Here is a 27375-nt window from a genome sequence, read left to right as displayed (position 1 = left end):
TATATTGATTTTCAGTTTTTTTCAAATATACCTTTGTCTTGTTTGTATTTTTATATGCAGAACTCTAATTCAATATATTAAAGAGATTTTAAATACTGGGCCTACATTGTGGTGCAATGGATTAAAGTGCAGTATTATGAAGCTATCAGCAGCCTCTGCAGCACAAGTTTGATGCCTGGCCAAGGAGCTGACCCACATGGCACAGCAGACCTCTCCTGTCTCACCCCTTGTTCCTCTCAGCAGTTTATTTTCAGTAGATCTGCCTGTTCTGCTCCCTACTCTATCTCTGGTGAATCCTTTCATCCCCCAGACCTCTGGCGTGTATACCAGTTCTTGTATGCATAAATAAATAAAAAACAAAATAAATACTGGACTTGCTAATAAAAGTGAAATCTGAAATCTGAAACCCTGACATCCTGGCATCTCACTCCCAGACCAAGTGCACAAGTCAAATTAAACAAAATTTAATTTTTTTAAAATGGTTCCAGAGCACGGAACCCTTTTACATGAATGGGGATGTGTCAAAAACATAGTAAAGTACCATCTAAAAGATCCTGTTCTACACCATGAAACCTTGGTCATTCTGTCGATGTATTTGAAACCTACAAGGTATGTGATGGAAGCCCCACTAAAAATCTAGGAGTAATTTAGATGTACTCACCTTTCAGCCATTTAAAAATAAAGTATGAAATAAGAATTATGAAGCAAACATCAAAATGTCATCAACACCATCAGATTCATTTATTTAGTGAGAGTTCACTACATCACAAGTATCACTTAGAGAAAGAAAAAAAACAGAATCAACAATTCTTAAAAGCACATATTTGCAGCTGGAGGAAGTATTTGTACTGAGCCTGGCTCCAGCACATATCCAAAAGCACTGATTTACCAGATGATGATTAGGATTGGCTCTCATACATGGGTTATAGAAAAGAAAGGTATCTGGCTTATAAACTCAAGCTCTTAGTCTCAACACAAATATACAAAAACCAACTAAGTAACTGGTCTACACATGAAGGAAAAACCATCCCTCCATTAATAAATGAGAGCTTCAAAAAATACCAAATATGCTTAAAGCAAAACCTCAAACAAAAAGTCAGAATTAAATTTAATTTGAATTCCCAAAACTTCAAGTATATATTACTAGCAATGATGTGACACCCACAAAATGCAAACAACTCTCAAAGTACACTTGGCGACAGAACTATTTTGCTTATCCACCTCTCATGTTATAACCTAATTTCCATTTCTGAAAATATTTCAAACTGATAGTTAAAACAGTATTTACTTAAAACTTTATAAAGTGTTTTTACCTCTTCTTCCTCAATTTCAGAGGTGTTAAGTTCATGTTTTTGACAGTAAGGGCCCTCTTTCCAAGCTTCAGTATCACCACAGTCACAGAAACCTCCACCTCCTGATGTTGTCATCTTGAAAAAAAGCAAAGTATCTTGTCAATAAGTATTTACTGAGGGTTACCAGATTATAAATAATATCAAATGCTAATGATAACAATGCTGAAGTGTTTAACTGCTTTGAAGGGATAAAATTAAGTACCAAACCTCTCACTATTTTAGGGCTTACTTTAAATATGCTCAAATGCTAATTTCATATTTCAAAATAAAAAAAGCTAAAGATCTAGTCAACTATAAACATTTTAAAGAGGCAAAACAGCCCACCTACATGACTTTGATAGTTAGGAGGCTCAGAAGGATTTCCTGGGGATTTTGACTGACTTGGTATCATGCCGGTATCTATGCCAGCAGGTTACAAAGATTCCTGTAGCTGCTGTCTCCTAGAAAAATTTAGTAAGAGTGTTGCAGCTGTATTAGAGAAAGTGACCAATAAAAACTGCAGAAATCATTTACTTTTCTTTTCTAACATTCAGAACAGCCATTCTTTGAGAAGAAGCAAGCTCAGGAAATATGAAAGTAGGTTGCCTGGTCATAGAAACTTTACCACCTGTGAGGTTTTCATACTTCCCTAAGATCTGGCAATGATTCAAGGAATCTGGCAAGACAAAATATTAGTTAATAACTGGTAGACTGAAATTCTGCTTTTCCTACAATATAGTAAGCAAGAGTTTAGGAATCAGTATTAAGATGCAGCAAATTTCAGAATGAGCTCTATGATAGTTTGCCCAAATAAAGTGTGTCATACACCACAATGTCATTAGCGCTACCCCATGAGTGACAATTATTGTCAGGCGCTGCAAAGATATATTCCAAGAAACATAACAATCAGCCATTTAGAAAATGGCAACCTGACCCTATAAATTACAGATTTACTTTGGTCACTAAAGACACAAAATAGCTACTTAGAAACTGGGATTCTCTTACTGATTTATAAAAATAAAAATATCCAAAAATACAAGGAGCCCAATTTTGCAGCTGTTTTAGTTCATTACTAACAACACTCACATAGAGTGCATACAAACAGGAAGATGACTCCTGAGCCAGCAGCTCCTAAATTAGCAACACGACTATAATATTCTTTCTCTACCATTTTAATTTGAGGTTAGGGTGAAAAGTGCCAGCTAATTACAATTCCTTAATTTTTAAATTTCATAACTGTTTTCAATTTCCAAAAGTGGAACCAGGACAGAGTTAAGAATAATCTGTTTCCCTAACTTGAAAGCAAACACATTGATTTTGGGAAACATAGTGACTGTATTACAGCAATGGAAAAAATTAAGGAAGAAGATTGGTCTTTTGCTGTGGAAGATGCTTCTTTAATTAAGAAATGACCAATATTCCATAAAACATAACTAATATACAGAACTTAAATAATATTGTCACTTTTACTTACTCTTTTCCCCCACACATTCTCCCTTGCTCAAACCTTCTTATACTTTTATCATAACTTTTGATAATCTTTATAAACCTGGAATTATGAAGAACTAAACATTAAAAAAAAATTAGCAAAACAAAAACAATTCAGTTGAAAACAAAATGGTAAAGGATATGACATCTATGTTGTCCTTGATCTAGGTGTTCCAGAAATCTGGATTCATAATTCATTTCTTTATACTGATATCACAGGGTTAACACTGTTTAAATGCCACAATGTTTGAACCCTCTCCCTCCATTGTTATGTTAAATCTTGGAATTAAAAAAAAAGGCAGAAAAAGTGTCTAGTATAAAATTCAACAGTGGGTGTGGTTAATATCTGGATGTTACTTACCCTATATCGATGGTCTCTGTGAATACTTCCCAAAAAGCACTCCATGCATAAAACACAAGTTGGGTCAACTGCACAGTCTCTGTAAAGTTAAAGAAAAAAAAATCAGAGCATCATAAAATAACTGTATATTTCACAACATAGTATTTCAAATTGGAATCCATCCCAGAAGAGCTAGAACTGTGAAGTGTCTTGGTGATAGAGGAAAAGAAATATTCCCAAAGATCTACTAGATCTTTGATTAATGAAATTCAGTTTAAGAACCTGTTTCTCATAATGGATGCAGATTAGGTAGGAAAAAGCAAATATTGCTAAGACAGTAACTTTCCAAAAGATTTTGGGAAATCATAGTTTATATTAAAATGCTCAGATGTATGTAGAATTTAAAATCTGTATAAATTCTTAAGATATCTGAGATTTCAAGTAACTCCCTTTAGATGGGGTGCTTTAAAAGTGGTATGAATGCACTCCAGGCAAGGCACCACGTCAACTAGGATACGATAAAAATACCAACATTTCTATTTCTATTTAAATGTCACAAAATAAAGGGAAAATTAAACATTCTGAGTGACCTTAAGATGCAGACTGATACGTCTCCTCTCTAGGTCTGCGTACCTGAGGGTGACACAGTGCTCAGGAGACATCCTAAGTGATGAACAAAGTGGGTATGTGTCCTTACATGATGTTTCTGAATACATGCATTTTAATGAATGCTAAGTCTATTCTGTATATAAATATTACTGTTTTACATCTCATTTTGTTCTTTACTTTTCAATTCAGTGGTACAACCCATCATTTTGTTAGTGTATATCTGACTACTACTTCTAACCTCTCTATTATATACTATGACATATATCCAAAACATTTAACCTCTATTATCCCTGCCCAGGAAGCCTTTCTAGCACAAATCACAGTTCCATGAGCATTCCTATAGGTGTTTACTTATGGATCTGTTTGAAAATTTCTTTGGCACATACACTCAAGAAGACAGCTATTGGGGTATTATAAATGTAAGTTCTTATTCTGAATGCCACACTGCTGTCAGAGTAGCTACACATGCCACACTAGTAAGTGAGGGTTTTTACAGCCTTGCATCTTCATCAACACTTGAATTTATCTAGTTTTCTAACATGGGACAGCCTAACATACATAACATACCTAATTGTTTTAACTGCATTTCTCTGCTAAAATATGCAAGTAATTCCACATTTAGGATTGTCTTTTCTGTAACTGGCTGTCGACGTCCTTCACCCTTCTTTTTCCTGTCATAATTGTTTTCTTTACCTTGTTTATTTGCAGGAGGGTCGCTGTAAAATCTAGAGGATATCAATCATTTGGCTATATTAAACACTGTAAATATTGTCTCTCATTTGTAATTTGTGTATTGATGTTGCCCATGGGATCCCCTCTGTTAAACAGAACTCCTATTCTGATGCAATGAAATTTACACACATACTATTTTCAAATATAGTATTTTCCCCAATATTATCTACCAAACAATCTAACCTTAATCTACTGACTGTGGTCTCACTTTTATATTCATTTTCCACATATTCTTAGGTCTATGTCTAAGGTCTCCAGTATGCCTGAGTGATCTCTTTTGTTTATTCTATGCCATGCCACACTCTATAACTACAGCTCTGCAGGTTTTATTAGTATCTGGTAGACTAAGCTATCCATAAATTATTCTTTATACTTCCATGTATCATTTAGTATTTTGACACTTTACTTAAAATTTATTGCTGAATTTCAGATGTAATACACTTTTTTTTTTTTTAAAGATTTATTTATTTGTGCATACAGAACTGGGGCACAGGCCAGAGGCTCAGGGGTGGTGAGAGGATTCACCAGAGACAAAGAAGGGGTGCAGAACAGGCAGATCGACGAAGTACACTGCTGAGGGGAGCAGCGGGCAGGTCAGGAGAGGTCTGCCGTGCCATGTGGTCACTTCCGGGGCAGGCGGGGATTGAACTCATGCGGAAGTGGCTTTAGTTCTCAGTGCTGTGCTTTAACCCGCTGCGCCACCAGGGAGGGCCATAATACACTTTTTAAAAAGATTTATTTATTTGTGCATACTGAACTGGGGTATAAGCCAGAGGTTCAGGGGTGGTGAGAGGATTCACCAGAAACAGAACATAGAGCAGACCAGGCAGATCCACGAAGTACACTGCTGGGAGCAGCAGGGGAGACAGGAGAGGTCTGCTGTGCCATGTGGGTCACCTCCAGGGCTGGGGATCAAACTTGCACTGAATCAGCTGCAGTTAGCTTGCTGTGCTGTGCTTTAACCTGTTGCAACACCAGGAAGGGCCTAGTAATAAAATTCTTGCAAGAGTAAATGACCACATCCCATAATTATTTTCTATATATATATTTTTAAAGATTTATTTATGCTTATAGAAATGGGGTATAGGCCAGACCTGTGGTGGGTGAGAGAATTCACCAGAGACAGAGTGGAGAGCAGAACAGGCAGATTGACAAAGTACACTGCTGAGGAGAGCAGTGGGTGGGTCAGGAGAGGTCTGCCATGCCATGTGGGTCAGCTTCCTGGTGGGGGATTGAACTCATCCTGCAGTGGCTTCGGAGAACTTCATAATGCAGTGCCATCACTATTTTCTAAATTTTTTACTAAGGTTTAAAAGTCTTTTTGGATGTCCTTTGTATTCTCGATACATTAGTATCTAGGTACTTTCTAGGTGTTGTTATTCTAATGATGCATATATTTTTAAAATTTCATTTTCTAGTTGTTTAAGAATGATGAAAAGAAAGTACAGAGTTTTGAGCCTTGATAAACTCAAATCAAATATTGATTCTGTTGTGCTTCTCCTCCCATCCCCATAAACAAGTATACAACTTTATCTCTTTCCTTCTAATATTTAAAGTTTTCTTTTTCTTTCCTTCTAGTCTTGACAAGGTATTAAATAGTGGCAATAAGGGAGGCACCCTTGTCTTGCTCAAGAGATACAGTAGCATATATATCTAAAGGTGCTTCATTAAGTTTTACATTCACTGTAGGTTTACTAAGAAAGTGTCCTTCTAGAAAGAATCAAGTATTCATCTTGCCTTTCCTATAAAAACTATCTCAAAATTATCAAAGAACTGATGAAGGACTGTGTTTCTCTTATGAAAGTCTAGCTAATGAGTAAGACTGTCTGCCCCAGTGAAATACTGATCAAGATCAAAGACTACGGTGAATAATAAAGCATTAGGTGAAAGGGCCGCTGGAGACCTAATGGCTGCATCTAACTCCACTAAGCAGTCTTAAACAGACACGGCCAAGCTTTATGTGCACCTCATAGTAAGAATGTAGAAGTCACACATCAACAATTATGATGCTATTATTCCCAAACGTTTAGTCAAACCTAATTACCTGTTTAAATAAAGGGATAGAGAAACATGTTAAGCAACATCATGGGAACATTATCAGTCCACTGTGGAATATAGAAAATTCCATGGTATAAGTTACCTGGTTTCTTCATTACATAAGTGAAAAAGGAAGGTAAGGAGTTGCATAGGAGTAACAGTATGGGAATTTTGAATTTACATCTATGAATTAATGAAGACTATTTAAATTCTGGCTAGATGTAGCTAGTAGTAAGGAATCACAGTGTTAATTTTTTTTTTAAAAGAATGTTAATGATTATAGAGAACTGTGATGGCACATGGGTGAAATGGTGATGGGAAGTCCATGGGGACTACAACTGAAAAGAATGTTAATGATTATAGAGAACTGTGATGGCACATGGGTGAAATGGTGATGGGAAGTCCATGGGGACTAAAACAAAAGGATGTAAAAATAAACTACTATAAACACACACACACACACAAAGATACCCAACTGAATGGAAAGATGTATCTGCACATCATACAATTCACAAGGAAGAAAAAAATCCTTTACCCACTTTTAATCGCATCATCTTTTTTTGTCCCTTATATTTCTATCAGAAATTCTATTTGACAGATACGAAGTTGCTAAATTACCTTTTCAGATGCATCATACATTTTACCAAAATGTTTTTCTCCACAATTTATATTCTTATTTTGAATGACTTTGTTTTACTTTGTCCCTCATAAACATTTTTTGGATCTTTAAAAATCAATCTGAGGTGCTACTATCTTCCTATTTTATGTAACAGATATCGTTATGTTATCTTTAATATTTATGTAATATAAGTGTACATTTTATCATATGTAATATGAAATATAATTTACTGAAATGGAAAGCCTGTCTCCAAGCAGCCCAACAATTAAGAAAAAACATAACTCTATAAAATTATAATACTAGTTGTTAACTGCTATATTAAAGGCATGTCACTTTGGTTAAAAATTCCAAGGAACCCTGAGATCTTAGGGCTTTGTTAAAAGTCCATTGTTAAAAATTTCCATCTCCAAACTCTCTGGATCACCGTTGCCTCATTAAAATGTTCTGAGCATATACTATCTGTAAATACACTCATATTCCACTTATGCATTAATTTTACACATATTTATAAAATAACTAAATATGTACACACATACACACACACGCACACACTATTGTACTAGTTAGCTTTTCTCCATTATACTACTGTGCCGCTGGAATCCCAGGAATGAAAAAAAGAGGCAGGAATATATTTGAAGAATAAACTGAACTTCCTAAATTTGGATAAAGACAACCTACAGATCAAAAAACTCAAGGAATCCCAAGAGGATAAATAGAAAGAATAAAAGACATAGCATAGTCAAACTTCTAAAATCCAAGGATAAAAGAAAATCTTGATGACCAGAGAAAAACAATACATTTCATGTATGGGTAGATAAATATGTTAATTAAAGCTATCATCAGATATTACAAGACTTTTATATTTAAAAAAGTGCAGACTGGGACCTCTGTGTTAGTGCAATGGGCCAGGATGCAGCACTAGTGGCAAGCTAGCCGCAGCCACTTCAGTGCAAGTTTGATCCCCTACCCCGGAGGTGACCCACATGATATGGCAGACCTCTCCTGTCTCCCCCACTGCTCCCCTCAGCAGTGTATTTCGTCAATCTGCCCGTTCTGCTCCCCACTCTGTCTCTGATGAATCCTCTCACCGGCCCTGTACCTCTGTTCTGTATGTCTAAATAAATAAATAAATCTAAAAAAAAAAGAAAAATACAGACATCCAGTTGTGTAAGAAGCACAGAGGTTACCACTCTGTTATAACAAGTAAAAAGCTGAACAAAGGCTCTCCCTGGTGGTGCAACTGGTTAAAGCACCACATTATGAAGCTCTCCGAAGCTACTGCAGCACAACCTCAATCCCCCACCAGGGAGCTGACCCACAAGGCATAGCAGACCTCTCCTGACCAGCCTGCTGCTCCCCTCAGCCGTGTGTTTCAGTACATCTGCCTGTTCTGCTCTCCACTCTGTCTCTAGTGACGCCTCACACAGCTTACCTCTGGCCTGTACTCCAGTTCTGTAAGCATAAATAAATAAATCTTTAAAAAAAAAAATTGCTGGAGGCTTTCTCTAAGGGCCCCAATCATTGGGTGAATTTTATTTCCTGGAGTTCAGTTCAGTTTTCACAGTGAGTATCAGAAAAATTCTCTCATGCTTCCAGCAGGCAAAGATGGAAAAAAGCCATTTTGAAATATTCCAGAGAATCCTGTTCTTAACAAAATCTGCCTCAGAGTAAACAAATCAGAACCTGATCTAATACTTTTATCACAGCCTGACTGACCCGAGGACAGAAATAACTAATTCTAGCCAACCTATCCCAACTAAAATAGGGCAAGGATCAAAACCAAACTTGAATATAGCAGGAATACTGAAATGTTCATACTTGGAATTTATAACAACTAGGATTAATATGCTAATGGATATGGCAGACAATATGCAAGAACAAAATGAACACTGTAAACTGAGAGGAAATCCTGAAAAAGAATCCCTCCTCCCAAACACCCCCCACTACCCCACCTAACAAAAGCAAGAGAGCAAAAACATTGCAGCAGAAATGATAAATGCCTGGGATGGGTTTATTAACAGCCTAGACACACTGAGGAAAAAATTTCTGAGCTTGAGGATATATAAAAAGAAAGCTTCAAAACTGAAAAGCAAATGGGAAAAAGCATGGAAAAATACAGAAGAAAGTATCCATGAATGGTGGGACAACTACAAAAGGTGCAACATATGTATAATGGAAATACTTGTAAGAGGAAAAAACAGAAGAAATATTCAAAACAATAATTACTGAGAATTTTCCTAAATCCAAACTACAAATCTAGGAAGCTGAGAGAAAAACAAGAAGGATTTATAAAAAAAAAAATCCAAACAATCTATGCACACTATTTTCAAAATGCAGAGAATCAAAGATAAATAAAACATCTTGCAAAGATACCAGAGGAGGAAAAAACCTTACATATAGAAGAACAAAGATAAGAATTACGTCTGACTTCTTAGAAACCATAAAAACAAGAGAGTGACATAGAATATTTAAAGTGTTGAAAGGAAAAAAGCTCACTATCCTAGTGCTGCAAAATTAACCTTCAAACATAAAGCAATAAACTTGCTCAGACAAAGCATACTTTAGTTGTTAATGTATACAATAGCTCAGGCAACCACTGGGAAAAGTTAAAATACAATGTATAACTGACATGCTATGAAAGGAAAAGCTGTATTAATATTTGATATAAATAGACTTTAAACCAAAGTTAATGATAGTGAGATTTCATAATGATAAAAGGGTTAAAAAAGGACTTGGAGGGCCCTCCCTAGTGGTGCAGCGGGTTAAAGCACAGCACTGAGAAGCTAAAGCCACTTCTGCATGAGTTCGATCCCCGCCTGCCCCGGTGGTGACCACATGGCGTGGCAGACCTCTCCTGACCCGCCCGCTGCTCCCCTCAGCAGTGTACTTCGTCGATCTGCCTGTTCTGCTCCCCACTCTGTCTCTGGTGAAGCCTCTCACCGCCCCTGAGCCTCTGGCCTGTACCCCAGTTCTGTATGCACAAATAAATAAATCTTTAAAAAAAAAAAAAAAAAAGGACTTGGAGATTATACAGAAACATGTGAGTAAGTCCCCCTGGCGTGCAGCAGGGACTTGAGAGGCATGGAAGGAGACACATGGATGTGAGACATGGTGAGCCACGCAGTAAGGCTGCCAATGGCAGCTGTTAGCTTGTCTGCTGACTTTGATTTTGCTCCTTTCACCCTAGACTTGCCCCACTCTGCCAGAAGGTGTGTTGGATTTGTGACCACCTTTGGGCCCAGCAGTCTCACTTTGAGCCAACCCTGTTGGGCTGGACATTTACCCACAAGGAGGATGAGTGACTTTAGGTGTTTTACTGCACAACTATTATCCTTTCTTCTTTCTATGCACACTAATTTTATTAATTTTTTTTCTATTAAAGTTCTTACTAAGAAAAAATATCACAGGTTATAAAGGGTTGGGCCCTCCCTGGTGGTACAATGGGTTAAAGCACAGCATTATGAAGCTATCAAGCCACTGCAGCACAAGTTCGATCCCTGGCCAGGGAGCTGGCATAGCATGCCTCTCCTGATGCACCCGCTGCTCCCTCTACAGTGTATTTCAGTCAATCTGCCTGTCCTGCTCCCCACTCTGTCTCTGGTGAATCCTCTCAGCCCTTGCACCTCTGGCCTGTGCCCCAGTTCTTGTATGCATAAATCAAAAAATAAAGTTATAAAGGGTCAAAATGTCAGAAAGTTATAGCAATTACCTATGTATGTGGCTAATAAAGAGCTACAGATACCTAAAATAAACTGGTGGAACTAAAAGAACTGTAGAAGAATCAATTTTGAGATCCACAATTATATTTAATATTGTAACCACACTGTCCTAATTGACATTTTCTGACATTTATCCATCAATCTTGTTAACAAAACAAAACACCTTCTGTGAGGTATATAGGTAATATTCAAGACTGACCACGTTGCTGAGTCATGTAACAAGTCTTTGAGGTGCTGCAAATATAACTGTTAGAAATCAGCTACAAATATAACAGTCAGAAGAGCCCAATTTTTGAGAATTAAATATGTACTTCTAAATCGCCCATAGGTGGGCTTCCTGGTGACTCAGGGGTTAAAGTCTCAGTGCTCTCAAGCTAAGGCCAGCACTGGGCATGCTGTTAGATCCCCAGACAAGGAGTTAACCCCATATGGTGCAGCAGACTTCCTCTCCTACCTCACCCTCTGCTCCCCTCCTCAACAGTTATTTTAATACATTTGCATGTTCTGTTCCTCACTTTGTCTCTGGTGAATCCTCTCACCTCGCCCCTTTTACTTCTGGCCTATAACCCCATTCTTGTATGTATAAATAAATTAAAAAAGAAATCTTTAGGGCCCTCCCTGGTGGCACAGTGGGTTAAACCCCAGCACTAAGACGCTAAAACCACTTCAGCATGAGTTAGATCCCCCGCCCCGGAGGTGACCCACATGGTGCAGCAGACCTTTCCTGACCCACCCACTGCTCCCCTCAGCAGTGTACTTCTTCAGCTGGCTTGTTCTGTTCCCTGCTGTCTCTGATTATGCCTCTCACCACCCCTGCATCTCTGGACTGTACCCCGATTTCTATATTAATAAATAAATAAATCTTAAAAAAAAAGAGAAATCTTTAAGCTTCTGTACAGCAAAAAAGACATTACAAAAAACAGACAACCCACTAATTGGGAAAAAATTTTCTCACACAAAACCAGTGATAAAGGACTGATCACAAAAATATATGGAGAAGTGACGAAACTCAACAAAAATAAACAACCCCATCAAAAAATGGATAGAAAAGCTAAAAAGACACTTCTCCAAACAGGCCATATGCCTGTTGCAGATGGCCAACAGGCATATGAAAAAATGTTCAACATCACTCGTAATAAGGGAGATGCAAATTAAAACCACAATGAAATACCACCTCACCCCAGTGAGAATGGCACATCTTCAAACAACTAGCAACAACAAATGTTGGCGAGGATGTGGAGAAAAAGGAACTCTCCTGCACTGCTGGTGGAAATGCAAACTAGTAAAACCACTATGGAAAACTGTTTGGAGGTTCCTCAAACTGCTAAACATGGAGCTTCCCTACGACCCAGCAATCCCACTCTTAGGTATCTACCCAAAAGACACAAAAACAGTCATATACCAGAGACATTTTGTGGGGGTGGAGTGGGGAATGGGATCAAAAACTGGGGTTGGGAGGGGGGAGGGAATTGCACAGGACTATGGTGATGGCACACGGGTGACTCGGTGATGGGAAACCCACGGGGATTACAACTGAGATGAAAATAAAATGTACAAAATGATGTAAAAATAAACTATTCTATATTTTTTATTACAAAAGTTTATTTTTACATCATTTTGTACATTTTTTTCCCATCTCAATTGTAATCCCTGTGGGTTTCCCATCACCGAGTCACCCGTGTGCCATCACCATAATCCCGTGCATTTCCCTCCCCCATCCCGTTTTTGATCCCATTCCCCACTCCACCCCCACAAAATGTCTCTGGTATATGGTTGTTCATTATTCTTGTTATTTTCTCGCCTGGTCCATTATACTCCTGCTATGAGCAAAACCATCTAGTATTTTTCTTTCTCTTTCTGGCTTATCTCACTAAGCATGATCTTTTCCAGCTCCATCCAAGTTGCTGCAAAATACACGTGTTTCTCTTTTTTGGTTGCTGAGTAATATTCCATTGTATATATGTACCACATCTTTTTAATCCAGTCATCTACTTTTGGGCATTTGGGCTGCTCCATGTTTTTCCAATTGTAAATAAAGCAGCAATAAACATGGGGGTGCAGGTATCTTTTTGAATCAGTGTTTTTGTGTCTTTTGGGTAGATACCTAGGAGTGGGATTGCTGGGTCGTAGGGAAGCTCCATGTTTAGCAGTTTGAGGAACCTCCAAACAGTTTTCCATAGTGGTTGTACTAGTTTGCATTCCCACCAGCAGGGCAGGAGAGTTCCTTTGAAAACAAGATTCTTTTAACTACCTCTTCTTCTAAGAAAGAAAATCCAGGACTTTGCCAATTTAATCAAGGCCTTCTTGAAAGCATTCGAACCTGCACCGAACCTCTTCTCTAGTATAGTATCACAAATACAAATTTTGGAACAACAGAATTTCTGACTAGACTGTACCTAAGGTTAAAACATTAAATGAAATAGCAGTAAATTTAAAGTGCAGATAAACGTCCTCTGTCCTCACAGCACCAGCTACCCTGTATTAACTAGCTGGGTATAAAAGCAAACATTTGAAGCTATATAATGGAGAATGGGACAGGTCCCTTGCATATAATCATGAATAACATGCTATAAAGTTTACAAGTAAATATTATACAGAGTTTCTGCCAACAAAGAAGGTGGAAACGCTCAAGCAGTTCAACTGAAGTAGGGAACAGCAAAATACTATCTTTAAAATTGTCCTCTGTACTTTGGACAGTATAATTGATGTTTGTTCAACAAATATTTGCTGAGTACTTTATATATGAGGCCCCATGTGTGAAGCATCTATAATTATAAAGGAGAACGTTATAGGTGAACGTAACTGGAGATAAATGAAGATGACTCAGTCCACATCCACAATTCTAAGTCACCAATAGTATTTTGATCAGCCCAGACTTTCTTTTCGTTTAATATGGATTGTGTGGTACAGAAGACAGCACTGCAATGCAACTTGATTTTCTGCTTAGGGTTCAGAGTGGTACCTATATGGAACTACTATCTGTAGTTCCTACATTTCTAAATTTCAGGGACCAATTAAAACTAAATTCACTGCCTTCATTTCAGTACTAATATTTTTACAATAAAGAATATCACTCCATATTTAAGAACTGAATAAATTTAACTGCAAGAACAAATCAGTATGTTTTGATCATCAGTGAAAAATTCATGAGACTCACATTTGAACAAAGGCATAATGAAAAGACCATAGACTTTAGAGTCTAAGAGCCTTAGTTTTAATTTTTATGACTGAAGGTAATTCATTTGGCAATTCTGAGCCTGTTTCCTCAAGGATATTATCTCAGACATTTACAGAAGCATGATTTTATATTTGTGTGTGTTCGCATATATGCACAAAGATACACACACACACACACACAAAACATATTATATGTTAACATTAATTATGGTACCTAGAAAGTACTCTGCAAATACATGCCACTTTCATTGGTTAAAATAAATTTTGGTGCTCCCTGGTGGTACAAGGGGTTAAAGCTCAGCACTACGAAGCTATTCGCTGCCACTGCAGCATGAGTTTGATCCCCAGTCTCTGCCAGGGAGCTGACCCACATGGCACAGCAGACCTCTCATGTCCCACTTACTGCTCCCCTCAGCAGCGTATTTCAGTCGATCTGTTCTGCTCCTACTCTGTCTTTGGTGAGTCTTCTCATTCTGGCCCCCAAACTTCTGGCACACACCCCAGCTTTTGTATGTATGTATAAATAAATATATCTTTTAATAAATAAAGTTTTGGGACTTTTAATTATAACAGAATAACTGGTACTAAACTACCTCCCACTGTACACTACATGAATACATGAGGCAACTATCTCCAGCAGTGAACAGCAGGCAGCACAAGACTGTAAAAGCTAACAGAAGTAAAATTCAAAGCCCCACAACAGCCCTGACTCTCAGCAAGGTAATGTCTAATGAGAGCAAAGGTCTCACTGAACTAGCCTGAAAAGAAATGAGAAGAGTGATTGGGATGGTAAGACAGCTAGAAGGCATGAGCCAGGGCACTGAAGAGGTGGAAGATGGCAAGGGACTGAGAAGCGGCATAAGTCAAAGTATACGGAGTGAGTCCCTGACTGAATCTTGAGTCACATATCCATCCACAGGGGCATAGGCTCCAAGCTTCCTGGGGGGTGGCTGCCTTGGAATTGAGTGTGCAGCAAAGATACCTGAAGCGCAGAAGCAACACAAGAGGACTCAGGAGTTCTAGCCAGGTCAGGCATCCAGCTGAGACATCAGAATGGCCAAGACCTAGATTAAGGTCTGTGCATCTGAAAGCAAAGCTCTAAAGATCTGCCCTAACAAGAGGTGGGGGGAGCAGCATGAATGGCATGGGGTATGGAGTTAAAGAGGGCAACTATGCAGAGTTGGGTGGCAGAGTAGCAGCATCAAAAGAATGGTTGGTAAGACCAAATAAACTGTGAGATCAGGTTCCCATCAGAGAATGGAGAACAAATGTACAAAAGAATGCTGTGGGACTGGAACTGGATGGGAACTCAAGAGCTTTGTAAGAGGATGGTTTTCAGTATCTACTAAAGCATACATCTAAAATAGATTAGAATGTAAATATGCTGAGAGGGCCTGGGATTGGTGACTTATCAACTGCAACAAGCACACCTAGTATTTTATTTCAAAACACCAATCTCTACTAAAACCAAATCAGGTTCCTTGGGGGAAATGTTTGATTTTACTAAGTCAAAGAAAAATCCAAGTTTGCCTCAAATATCTTGTATCAGAAAGAAAATGGAGGTGCTAGGGCCCTCCCTGGTGGCGCAGCGGGTTAAAGCACAGCACTAAGAAGCTTAAGCCACTTCCGTATGAGTTTGATCCCCACCTGCCCTGGAGGAGATCCACATGGCGTGGCAGACCTCTCCTGACCTGCCCGCTGCTCCCCTCAGCAGTGAACAAAATGAATAAATTTAACGATTGATAAGAAATAAGATATTAAAAGTCTCAAAGTACTTCCTCACAAAAATATTTATTGTTAAATATTATTGTTAACTAACTCTACAGTGAAGAAGTCGTGAAGACATGTCCACGCCTTTAATCAAGCAATCAAAGTTAACATCAAAATCAAAATCACATGCATCTTAAAGGGAACAAATGATTTCTTAAAAAGAACAAGTGATTTCTGTGAAAGATGCAACTTGATTTGAATCATAAAGTACCTCAGACAAACCCATATTGATAAGACATTTACAGAATAACTGGTCTGTAATCTCCAGAAGTGTCAAGATCATAATACTGTAAAATGTTCCAGACTATAGATCAAAATATATGACACACAAAATGTTTTGCTACAAAACATTACTGGAACAATCACAGTGCAATTTCCTTGTCTGTAAATTATGAGATAAGATCAGATCTACTACTCTAAATATCAATAAACAGAGGACTCAAAGAGGCTTTTGTAAAAACAGACAAAAAATTAGATTTAGTAGTTTTTAATACACAAAAAGGTCTCTTATTGGTATTCTAATCAGGATGATAGACTATTATAGACTCTCATGCCTTAACCAAAATTAAAGTTATTAAATTTGTCTTACAGGAAAAAATCTTAAGAAAAAGAGTTAATCCCTCTATTAATAGTATATCCACACAACGTACATTATCTAGCTACATCAGCTAGTATAGACAGAGGCTGATTTTGTTAAATAAAGGAAAACTTGACCTAGTATCTGTAACATATTTGTATGTTTAAGATAGCCACTTAATATGGGTTTGCACATATACAAAAAATTTTGGAGAAGATACATAAAAAATAAAACAAAAGATTAGTTGTGAGAAATAGAACAGTCAAAAAATTCTTCTACCCTTGTATGGTCAATATTTTAGGTAAATAAAAGGAAAGCCCTTCTAGCAATATAAAGTAAATGTAGCACACAGACCATGGTTTCTAACTATCATTTTCAAATAAAAGGCAACTCCTTGCACAATGGCTGATTTTACTTACAGATCAGGTTAAGTCCAAAGTGCCAGAAAGAAAACCTCAAAAACTAAAGGATACAGGTGAAAATGACAAAGCAACACTGGTTAAATTTGGAATAAAATCAAAAGGAATCACTATTACTAAAAAAAAACAACCTAGAAAATTAAGGAAGCATTATAAGAGTCAGGTTTCTAAAATTCTGGTGTTGTGTATTTTACCTGAAAAATAATTACATGAATATTTGTTTCATAAATATTTATTGTATTGATTATGTGTATATATCGATTGCACATCACAATTTTAAATAGAAATTTAAGGTTTCTGGGGAAAATGTTAAGCAAAAAGTCTATTAGAAAGAAAATATACTTTACCTGCAAGAATATGTAGGCTCTCCTACTTTAAAAACACGACCGCAAAGATGAGAAGGTTTGTTGGCTTGTTCAAGTTTTGGAAACCCAAATGCAGGATCTTCACCACAAAGGTACCATTCCATTGGTCCCAGCAAAACATGCTGGGCCAGCATGTCTTCTTTCTGTGGAAAAGGGTTGGGACCCCTGCAGTAGATTTTGGGTACATAGTGGGCTAAATGCCGGTACACTTCTCTAGTGAGGTCAGTCGCTTGCAGCCATTTCTTTAAAAAAAAGGAAAAAGGAAAAATAACTTTAGACATTGTCAGTAATCTGCTAATTTGAATAAATCTCCCTACTTTCTTACAGGTAAAACAATAATGACAAGTCTTATAAGTTAATTTGTTGACATTCCTCATTAATGATAGTGTCTTCTTTCCAAAAAGGGCAAAATTCATTAAGAACTTTATTAAAAAGAACCTTATTTGACAAAAAAAACCTATTTTAATTTAAAATTATTTTAAAATTACACTTAATTAAAGCCACCCTCCTCAAAATGATTCTTGAAACAGCCTTCTGCTGGCAGAACAGGAGAGTGATCACAGTTAAGTGCTCTTAAGAGATACTAGCCTTTGAATTCCTCTAAATACCCTTCTAGTCATTTGCTCAAATGAAATTCTAAGATTTGGAGTCTCTAGTCTGGTTGTCTATTGGAAGAGCATGCAGTGAACATCAACAGCCAAGGCACTAGTAATATTTCTCACTGATTAATAAATGAGATACACTGTCTCTAATGAGTATACCACTTGACAAGTGGCTCTTCTACCAACTAACTCCTTTCCTGACGAACCTCTCTGTAAGTTCTTTCCCTTTTGTTTTCCCTGATAAAAACAAACTTCCAAAAGCCATTTTTCTTAGCTCCCAAATCTTTAAACCCAACTACGTGGTGATAATTACACTTAGAAATCTAATACATACATTTGATTTATAAAAAGAAATACATATTTGGTCTCCTTCCTATTCCTGGCACAGAGCTCCTAAAACTCTTGACTTTTCCAAAGTGATAAGAGAAAGGAGTGTCTTTTGTTATTCCTAGCAAGTCCTCGCAAACAAATAAGGCTTTAAGTTAATGAGGTCACTTTAGGAAACAGGAATGGAGAGTTGGTTGCCAAGAGAACCAAATGATCAGAGGATTAGAATTTCCAGCCTACGCCCCCAAATTCCCAGCCAGGAGAGGAGGCTGAATTTAAGCCAGTAACCAAGTGCCAATGTTTTATTTAATCATGTTTGTTTAACAAAGCTTCCACAAACATCCCCAAATGGCAGTTCAGAGAGCTCCTGGGGTGGTGAATACCCAGAGGTGCTGGCATGCATGGAGACAACAAGGAAGCTATGTACCCCTTCCCTCATACTTCATCGTGTGCTGCTCACTTCCTGTATCATTTTATAATGAACTAGCAATCTAGTAAAACTGACCCCTTGAGTAGTGACACATTCTAGCAACTTACTGAACCCAAAGAGCACTTCTCAGGAACCTTTGATCTCCAGGTGTCAGACCGAGTTGTGGATAACCTCAGGATCCACTGACTGTGACTGGGGCTTGGAGGTGGAGAGAAGGTAGTCTTGTGGAACTGTGCTCTTGTGAAATCTGATGCTACCTCCAGGTGGAAAGTGTCAACAGTGAACTGAATTGCATGCCAACCAATGGTGTCTGCAGAGAATCAAGAATTGCTTGGGCCCTCCCTGGTGGCACCGCAGGTTAAAGCACAGCACTGAGAAGCTAAAGCGACTTCCACATGAGTTTGATTAGACCGCTCCTGACCCGCCTGCTGCTCCCCTCAGCAGTGTCCTTCGTTGATCTGCCTGTTCTGCTCCCCATTCTGTCTCTGGTGAAGCCTCTCACCGCCCCTGAGCCTCTAGCCTGTACCCCAGTTCTGTATGCACAAAAAAAAAAAAAAAAAAAAGAATTGCTTGGTGTGGGAAAGCCTCAAACATATGTGGAGGCTGGAAATATTAGTGTAAATGTAAAAAATATAGTTTTTACTTTTAGACACCAACTATGTCCAAATTTGAACTTGGAATTCCGCACCTTCCCCCCCCTCCCCATCCTCTGCCATTTTCCTCATTTCTCTATTTAGACAGAGGCATCTACCCAAGTATCCAATCCAAAAAAACCTGAAAATCTACCTTCCTCACCCCAATATCCAATCATCACACAACCTGTCCACTAGGCTTCCAAAATTGCATTTGAATCTTCTATACAGTTCTTTCTCTCTATCTCCACAGGCACTAACTACCTGCATTACCCCTGTCCCACGCCAAGCCTCCATCTTTCACTGGGATTAATATGTCCTAGCTGGAGATTCCGACTAGTCTTGCTCCTCTATAGACCATTTTCCAGTCTCACTACCAGAGTGATTCTTGCAAAACACCATCTGATGTCACTGTACTTATTCTCATATTGAGGACCAAGTCAAGTGCCCTGGTAATTTCTACAAGGTCCTTTACGTAGCATCATATTCGTCAGTCTCTATTGCCTAGGACCGCTCCCTTCTCTGTTTTACAAGGTAGTTTACTACTCACTCTTCAGATGTCAGTGTAAGTTTTCCTGTCTCTAGGATGCCTTCTCAGCTCAGCTCATTCCTTACCCCCTCTCCCATCCTCACTTTCTCCGGTCTAAAACAGAACCTGGCCTCAGTGGCTAGTTAGGAAAAGGTGTTAACTGAATTATTATAAATACATTTACACTACTTACTGTCATGTACACTGATACTTGCAGAAAGAGGTTCCATGTGGCTTTAATGAAAGCAGAGATAAAGAAGATTCAGAGCTGCAGTCTCTAAAACCAAACCAAATCAGCCCTAGGTAAAGCATCCTTCAAACTGCCTTTCTTTTCCAGTACCTAAGTCTTCATCCCTACCTCCCCTGCCAATTTCATTTGTTTTATTTACCTTCTCTATGGTTTCATGTAGTTACAACTCATTTTGGTTTTAAAAACAAGTAAAATTTGAATTCAGAAAACATGAAATAAAAAGACTCATTTGTACAAAAATGTAGTTTAATGTTAACTCACAACTAGAATGTTTACCTATGGATCAAAACCTAACTCCCAAATCACATCCTTAATGAAAAAAAGAGCTGATGTATAAATGATGTCTAACACCATAATACAACAATGTCTGGTTTTAACGATTACTTGTACAATCTTCAACACATTTCCCTCTCTAGAAATATAGATTTTTAAATATTCTTGATGTTGTATACAATAGCTTTCTAGTCAATTACAAATAGTTCAGTAATTATAGAAAAGAGGAGCAAAAAAGTAGCTAATGCAAGATGGCAAAAAGTCCTCACCACCAAGCACCTGACTTACAATCTAATTCATTGAGGCAAAAAACACTTTTTTGGTCTGGATATCCAAGGATAAATGTCCAATTTTTCAGTCACTGCCAGCAAAGCCCTATTTCAAAATATGTAAGGAGTCAAATTATCTTACTCTATATGAATGAAAAGTTAAACATTAACACTCAAAGAATTAACATCCATGACTCTGAAGCTAGGCTTTTGGCAATTTTAATTTATAGTACATTTAAAGGTTTTGTTTTTCAAAAGCAATTTTTGACTTGTTTTTTTAACATTCTCATTTCTTCTAAAACTCACTTCCACAGTATTTTAATCCAAAGAGAATAAAAGGAGAGGCTTTCTAAGGGGAATTACTTGTCTTGTGGCTCCAACAACACTGACCAGTTATATCCACCCAGATTTTTTTCTTTTAATTTTTACATTTTTAAAATTGAAGCATAATGGACACACAGTAATGTAGTCCTTTAGTGTGTGTTAGTGGTTAAGAAAATATAATCAGCACCTTGTAAAAAATTATTTTCAGCAAAACTAGCATTTCACTCTAAGTATTATTGTATTGCAAATTATTGACAAAACAAAGTAATCTGTTTCATAAAAGAAAAGCAGGTATATGCTCCAAATTCAAAACCACCTAACATATTTGGGACCTATTACATCACTTTTATATCACTAAACCGAAACACTTAACATACAAGCAAAGTACCTTTACATGAGAATTTTAGAATAGTGATACTGAATGACCAGCACAGAATAGTATAGATTTTTTTATTTAAACTGTGATGAGAAAGTAAACTGGTAGAAAAATTTCTGTTTGTCTTTCAGAATAATGGCTCACCTATTTCTGAAAAGAACAAAATCTATAGCTTTTCATAACAGTTTTCACAAACTGTTTATTCAATATGAAAAATTATTAAGATTTCTACTTTGGCTGCATGCTAATTTGTCATTTCAGACTCTCGAGGCTGTCACATCAACGTGCACTAGAAAGAAATAAACACTTTATATTAAAAGTTACTGATAAGGGGAAGTAAAGACTGTCAACTCATTCCACCAAAGTAAACATGTTATGACACTTCTCTAGGAGCATTCCCTTTTCTGAATGATAAGTTTAAGCAATGGGATAGAGAGCAAATACAATTAACACAAGAATGAAAAAATCCTTAGGTTAGCCTTTTATTATAGTAGCCAATGATTATTCTATATCCAATTAAGTTGTATCCTTTATATCTGATTTTACTGTCAAGCAGTGATAACTAACACACATATTTATGTTAACAATAATCACTACTGCTGAAATAGTCAGGACTATAGTAAGCAAAGTTTTAAACAAGTCATAGTAAGAGTTTTAGAAATGAAGTAAAATCATTCACAAATTAAAATAACATTAAAAAAAAAACTCACCAATATAAGACCAAATATCTAATACAAAAATAGGCAAAAGGGCCACCAGGATTACAACCGAGATAAAAAAATGTACAAGAATGACGTAAAAAAAGAAAAAAAAAATTAAATAGGCAAAAAGGGACCCCTGGTGGCTCAGGGGTTAAAGACAGCACTATCAAGCTTCCCAAGCTATCACAACTACACAAGCTACCCACAGCCACTGCAGCATGATTCCATCCCCAGCACGCAGGGGAGCTGACCCACATGGCACAGCAGACCTCTCCTGTGTTGCCCCGCAGCTTCCAGCAGAGGTGTATTTCAGTCTACCTGCCTGTTCTGCTCCCCACTGTCTCTGGTGAATCCTCTCACCCCCCTTCATTTTTGGTCTACACCCCAGTTCTTGTATGCATAAAAAAAATTTTTTTTTAATAAAAATGGGCAAAAGATCTGAATTGACCCTTCCAGAGGAAAATATATCGTCAATAAGTTCATCAAAAGGGAAAAAAAGTGAAAACTACAATGAGATACCACTTCACATCCAACAGAATAGCCAGAATAGTTATAATAATTAAGTACTGGCAAGAATATGCAGAAAGCCACTGGAACCCTCTCATACACTTCTCTTTCCCACATAAAATGAAGCAGTCAAATGGAAGACAGCTTAGCAGTTCCCGAAATGCTACACACAGAACTGCCACGTGACCCAGCAATTCCACTTCTGGATATACCTAAATGACCAAGGGAAATGAAAACATGTCCCCACAAAAAAGGTACCTGAATGTTCACAGAACACAACTCAAAATATCTCAGGAAGTGGAGACAGTTCAAAGGACCATAAATGACGGATAAATAAAATATAGTATTACCCATACAGTAAATATCATTTGGCAGTAAAAATGATGCATGATGCGTGCTGCAACATAGGTAAACCTTGAAAATATGATGCTAAGTGAAAAAGCCAGTCACAAAGGAACATACTGCATGATCCCATTAATTTTTAGAACAGGCAAAATGTATGGAGATAAAAACATAAACCAGTAGTTGTCTAAAGTTCAAGAGATTAGGGGAAAATGGAGAGAGGCTGCTAAAGACTAGAGACTGGTAGGTGATAAGAATATTCTAAATTAGATGTGGTGATGGCTGTATAACTCTGAATATACCAAAAACTACTGAATTTAATGGTATAAGTTATAAATACACAAATTGTATATGAAACTTTAACGTAAAAAATAGGAGATATAAAACTCCACATAAAACTTTTTAAATGAGTATGTGTTTTTTTGTACTTGAGAAACAATATATGTACTTCTTAAATTAGAATCATCTGTTGGAACATATCACACTCATATCAATGGAGCATAAAATGTACAGACCCAATAAACAGTAGGCAAGTCATATTTGTGCAATCAATTCTACCAAGGAAAGGAAAGAAAGGAGAAAAAAATGGCTACTTTAATATCCTAAACTTACTATTATTGAAGAATCAGCTTAAATGCTTTTATTTGTGAGGCATACTACTTAGGATAGATGGGCTCACAGAAAGTCCTTCCTCCTCCTAATAGAAATAAGAAAAGCAGTGTGTAAATAAAAGTGTGGGAAGATGACACTAGTGCTTATTAATTCTAAATGGATGTGATCCCAACAGATTACCAGTGACACAGATCCAAGCACTGCAATAACAACTCTATACTTTTTGACTCTCTCTGAAATCTACTTTCAGCTTGACAAAACTCTACTAATTCAATTCAGTTTGTAACAATAACAGTGATAGACTAAGCTGAAAGAGTAGTTTTAAGAGTCATGATCTTTTTAACTAAAGACAAATAACACCTCACTCATCAAGTGATACCAGGTTATACAGCCAGATGTTGCTTATATTTTACAATTAGTTTGCATCTTCCTTAAGGAATTTTGTTGGCTTTCAGACTAAATATTTTACTCATCTTATTGTTCCAAAACCACTTCAAAGTAAAAAGAGCCAAATTAAAATATAACTCAGACTGTGATTTCTACAAACCCACATTAAATACAAATTGGTGTATCTTGACTTCATTTCCCTAATTTTCCCACTGTATCTGTCTGAGAATTTTACCACAAAAGAACCAGTTGGTCTTCCAGCAACAGGGTGAAGCAGCTCTTATTACCTGATAGTCTGCACTCATAGAAAAGTTTTAAGAGTAACCTGTTATCACTGGGCCAACAGACACGGAACTCAATGGGAATAAACCAAAGGCCATGGGCTTTTGATATCAATACAGATACTGATGACATGGATAGATCAATATAGATACTGATGACATGGATAGTGGACAGCTGTCATGATAATTTTACTGTTGTTACTGTACATGTCTTTTGCTTTCTTTTCCAAATATTTTTAATAAATGAAAGACAGATGGGGACTGAAAGTTCTTGGGTTGTTGCAATATTAAGCAGAAAGTAAATGAAAACAGACCTAACCTAAACAAGTAACTTTAAAAACCCCACACCCTCACCATTTTTCCACTTGCAGTCTTGACTTCAGTGTCCTCAACTCAAATGACTCCTCACCTTACCAACTATCCCATGGTGACCCCCTCCCCAAATTTTGTTTGCAGCACTGGATTATTGTGTTCAAAGGTCACTCCTTTCTTAGTGGCTTTTAAAACTGGGAGCCATAGAGGGGAGGTTTTAAATAGTTTTGGTCCACTAATAATCATTCTAAACTTGCTCTAATGGCCATTCACGTCCTCCTTGGGCAAAGATGCCATGGAGTTTATTAATCATTTCACAACTCTGCTACTTAGAGGAGCATATTCGGTATAGTACCATGTTTGGATGGCTTAAAGTTTGGGGCATTACATGACCCACTATGCAGTGACCAAATCTCCTATGATTAGCTTTCATTTGCTGAAAACTGTTCTATTAAAATTATATAACATTTGTTCACCTTTTAACTGTTTCCAACTCCTACAAAAATTAGTTCTTCATTCTCCCAGCCTCCACTACCACACACACACAGCAAACGAGTCGTGACACTACTTGTCAACTGACCAAACCGGTGTAAAAATGCATTTGAAGGGGTTTAGAAAGAGGAAAAATAGTGTTAAACGTTTGCATCCTTGGTGCCTAGGGGAGTCCCAGAAACAAAGCAGGGACTTGGTTAAGGTGGCACATTTCGGTAGAAGAGAAAACTGCTCTGCTCATCTCAAAAAAGAAACTAGTACGATACAGTAGGGCGACTGCACCCCAAAACTAGGAAGCGTTTTTTCCCCTTTCCTCTTTCAATTACTGACATAAAGTACAAAGGTCCTTGTTTTGGGAACTTGGTGGCAGTGGGATTCCTGAGTAAAAAGGGGATATAAAGGTGGCTGATGCCCATCGCATCTCGGGGGGCTACTTGGGCATAAAGAGTGGGCCTGCTTCCGTGGCCTCCAAGGGCCATTACCCACTAAGCGAGTGCACAGCGCCCGGCGCGGTCGTCACCCCAAGTCAGGGTGGGCTGCTCCGGGATTTCCAAGAGTCGGTTCCTCCCCACCCGCGCAGCCTGCAAGGGCCGGACGTCCCGCGGGTCCCGGCACTCACCCCTGCCGTGTCCTCAGCCGAACATTCCAGCAAACTCCGGTCGATGGCCTGCACCTCGGGCTCCAGCTCCGACGCCATCTTCCCTCCTCGTCCTCCCCAGAGCTGACGCCGCTACCGCCGCCCTAGGGCCGCGGCCTCGCCACAGTCCCGGCTGCCGCGACCGCCGCCCGCGCCCCGGGCAGTAGGTCCAGGGCCGTCCAGGCGGCCGCGGGGAACCGAGACGGGAGAGTAGGGCGCAACGCACCGAACGGCAGAGACGGCGGCCTCCTGCGCTCCCTCCCGGGCACGGTGCCCGCAAGTCCAGCCACTGCCTCGTCCTGGCCTCGGGGAAGGACACAGAGGACCCCGGACCTGGCACTCTCTGCCCGCTGCTGCCGCGTCCAGCACCCGGGAAGTGGCAATAACACCCAAAAGGGGGAGCAGAGCACCCTGGGAACTGTAGTCGGCGTCCGCTCGGCCAGGAAGGCGGTGGCGTCCTTATAGGGTGCCCCCCGGGGCTTTGTGGGAGTTGTAGTCCAGTTGCTAGCGGGAGCCTGGAGCATCTGGCTTGGGCGGGCGGGGCTTAGCTGCACAACCAGAGAATCATGGGAAGAGGGTGAGGGCAAACAGCGCGCTCAGGCGACCAGGAGCAGCGCGAGACGCGGCGGGGGTTATGGCTCTGTCTACACCCCCCCACCTTGCCCGATCTTTATTCCTAGGTCCCAGCCCAGTGCCTGACAAGTTCTAGACGGTTAAGTACTTTGCAGAGGGTAGGCACTCAAGGGCTCTTGAGAGAATGAATGAGTGACGTTCTGTTGCTAGGGTTCTAGGACCTTGTCATCCATCATCAACCTCATTCTTTAGTTACCAAGAAGAACGTTACCTTGTTTAAATGCTGGTACAGGGAAAAAGAAATCCAAGCAGTTTAGTTACGACCATTTTTCAAGGTGTATTACAGATCGTGCTGCAGAGGAACAGGAATCTGTCAAACTAACTCAAAGGCTAATTCTTTGAATAAATTTTAGGGACTTTTATGGAAATAAATCATTGTTAAACTAGATAAGGAAATTATGCTTTCCAAAATGACTGCACCAATTTACACTCCCACCAATAATATATAAGGGTTTCTCTTTCTCCTCCCGCCCCAACTTTTGTTAGCAGTCCCTTTGATGTAAAGCATTTTTACATTTGTGAGAATATCGTATTATTGTGGTTTTGCTTTAATATTTTAAAATATGCTGATTCAGTAGTGTTCATTAGATTATTGTACTTAGAAACAAATCTAAGGAATTTCTAAGGGAAACTCATCTCCCGTTGTGAGTGCATTTATCCCTCTTTTAAATGATTTTTACCTTTGTGTTTTATAACTGTGGATTTTGACATCATCTTCACTTAGTATTAACTATAGGAATCTTTTTCTTCTGATTTTTTAATATAATAGTTTATTTTTACATCATTTCGTGCATTTTCCCATCTCGGTTGTAATCCCCGTGGGCTTCCCATCACCAAATCACCCGCGTGACATCACCATAGTCCATAGTGCACTTCCCTCACCCCCACCATTTTTGATCCCATCCCCCACTCTACCCCAGTAAAACGTCTCTGGTATATAGCTGTTCATCATTATTATTGTTTTCTCGCCTGGTCCATTATACTCCTGATTTTTAAAAAAAGATTTATTTATTTATGCATTCAGAACTGCGGTACAGGCCAGAGGTGCAGGGGCTCTGAGAGGATTCACCAGAGACAGAGTAGGGAGCAGAACAGGCATACAGATGCAGTACACTGCTGAGGGGAGCAGCAGATGAGGCAGGGGAGAGGTCTGCTGAGCCGCGTTTTAACCGGTTCACCACCAGGGAGGGCCCTCTCTCATTTTTTTTTGGGGGGGGGGTGTGGAAATAACTGATATACATACATAAATTAGGAATTCAGCACAATGACTTGGAGG

At 38.6% G+C, this 27375-nt stretch overlaps 1 protein-coding gene across 5 annotated transcripts in view; it reads right to left on the bottom strand.

Annotated features, from left to right (window-relative positions):
- The window catches only part of UBR2 (ubiquitin protein ligase E3 component n-recognin 2), a 92518-nt gene extending 66624 nt beyond the window's left edge, over positions 1-25894 (bottom strand). For 4 of the 5 annotated variants that reach the window (XM_004673484.2, XM_004673485.2, XM_012722511.1 and 1 more), the window contains exons 1-4: positions 25449-25894; positions 17166-17425; positions 3181-3259; positions 1314-1427 (exon numbers count right to left, since the gene is read on the bottom strand). In XM_004673484.2, coding sequence (XP_004673541.1) covers positions 1314-1427; positions 3181-3259; positions 17166-17425; positions 25449-25526 — 531 coding nt within the window. In that variant the 5' untranslated portion in view covers positions 25527-25894. Of the gene's footprint in view, positions 1-1313; positions 1428-1680; positions 1686-3180; positions 3260-17165; positions 17426-25448 lie in introns of those variants that run through there. The other variant, XM_012722505.1, reaches the window with a different exon arrangement.
- Between the last annotated feature and the right edge of the window lie 1481 nt (positions 25895-27375).

The sequence above is a fragment of the Condylura cristata genome, unplaced genomic scaffold (assembly GCF_000260355.1).
Source record: "Condylura cristata isolate star-nosed mole 26May11 unplaced genomic scaffold, ConCri1.0 scaffold00001, whole genome shotgun sequence".
Lineage (NCBI taxonomy): Eukaryota > Metazoa > Chordata > Mammalia > Eulipotyphla > Talpidae > Condylura > Condylura cristata.
This window is presented reverse-complemented; position numbering and strand designations above follow the sequence as displayed.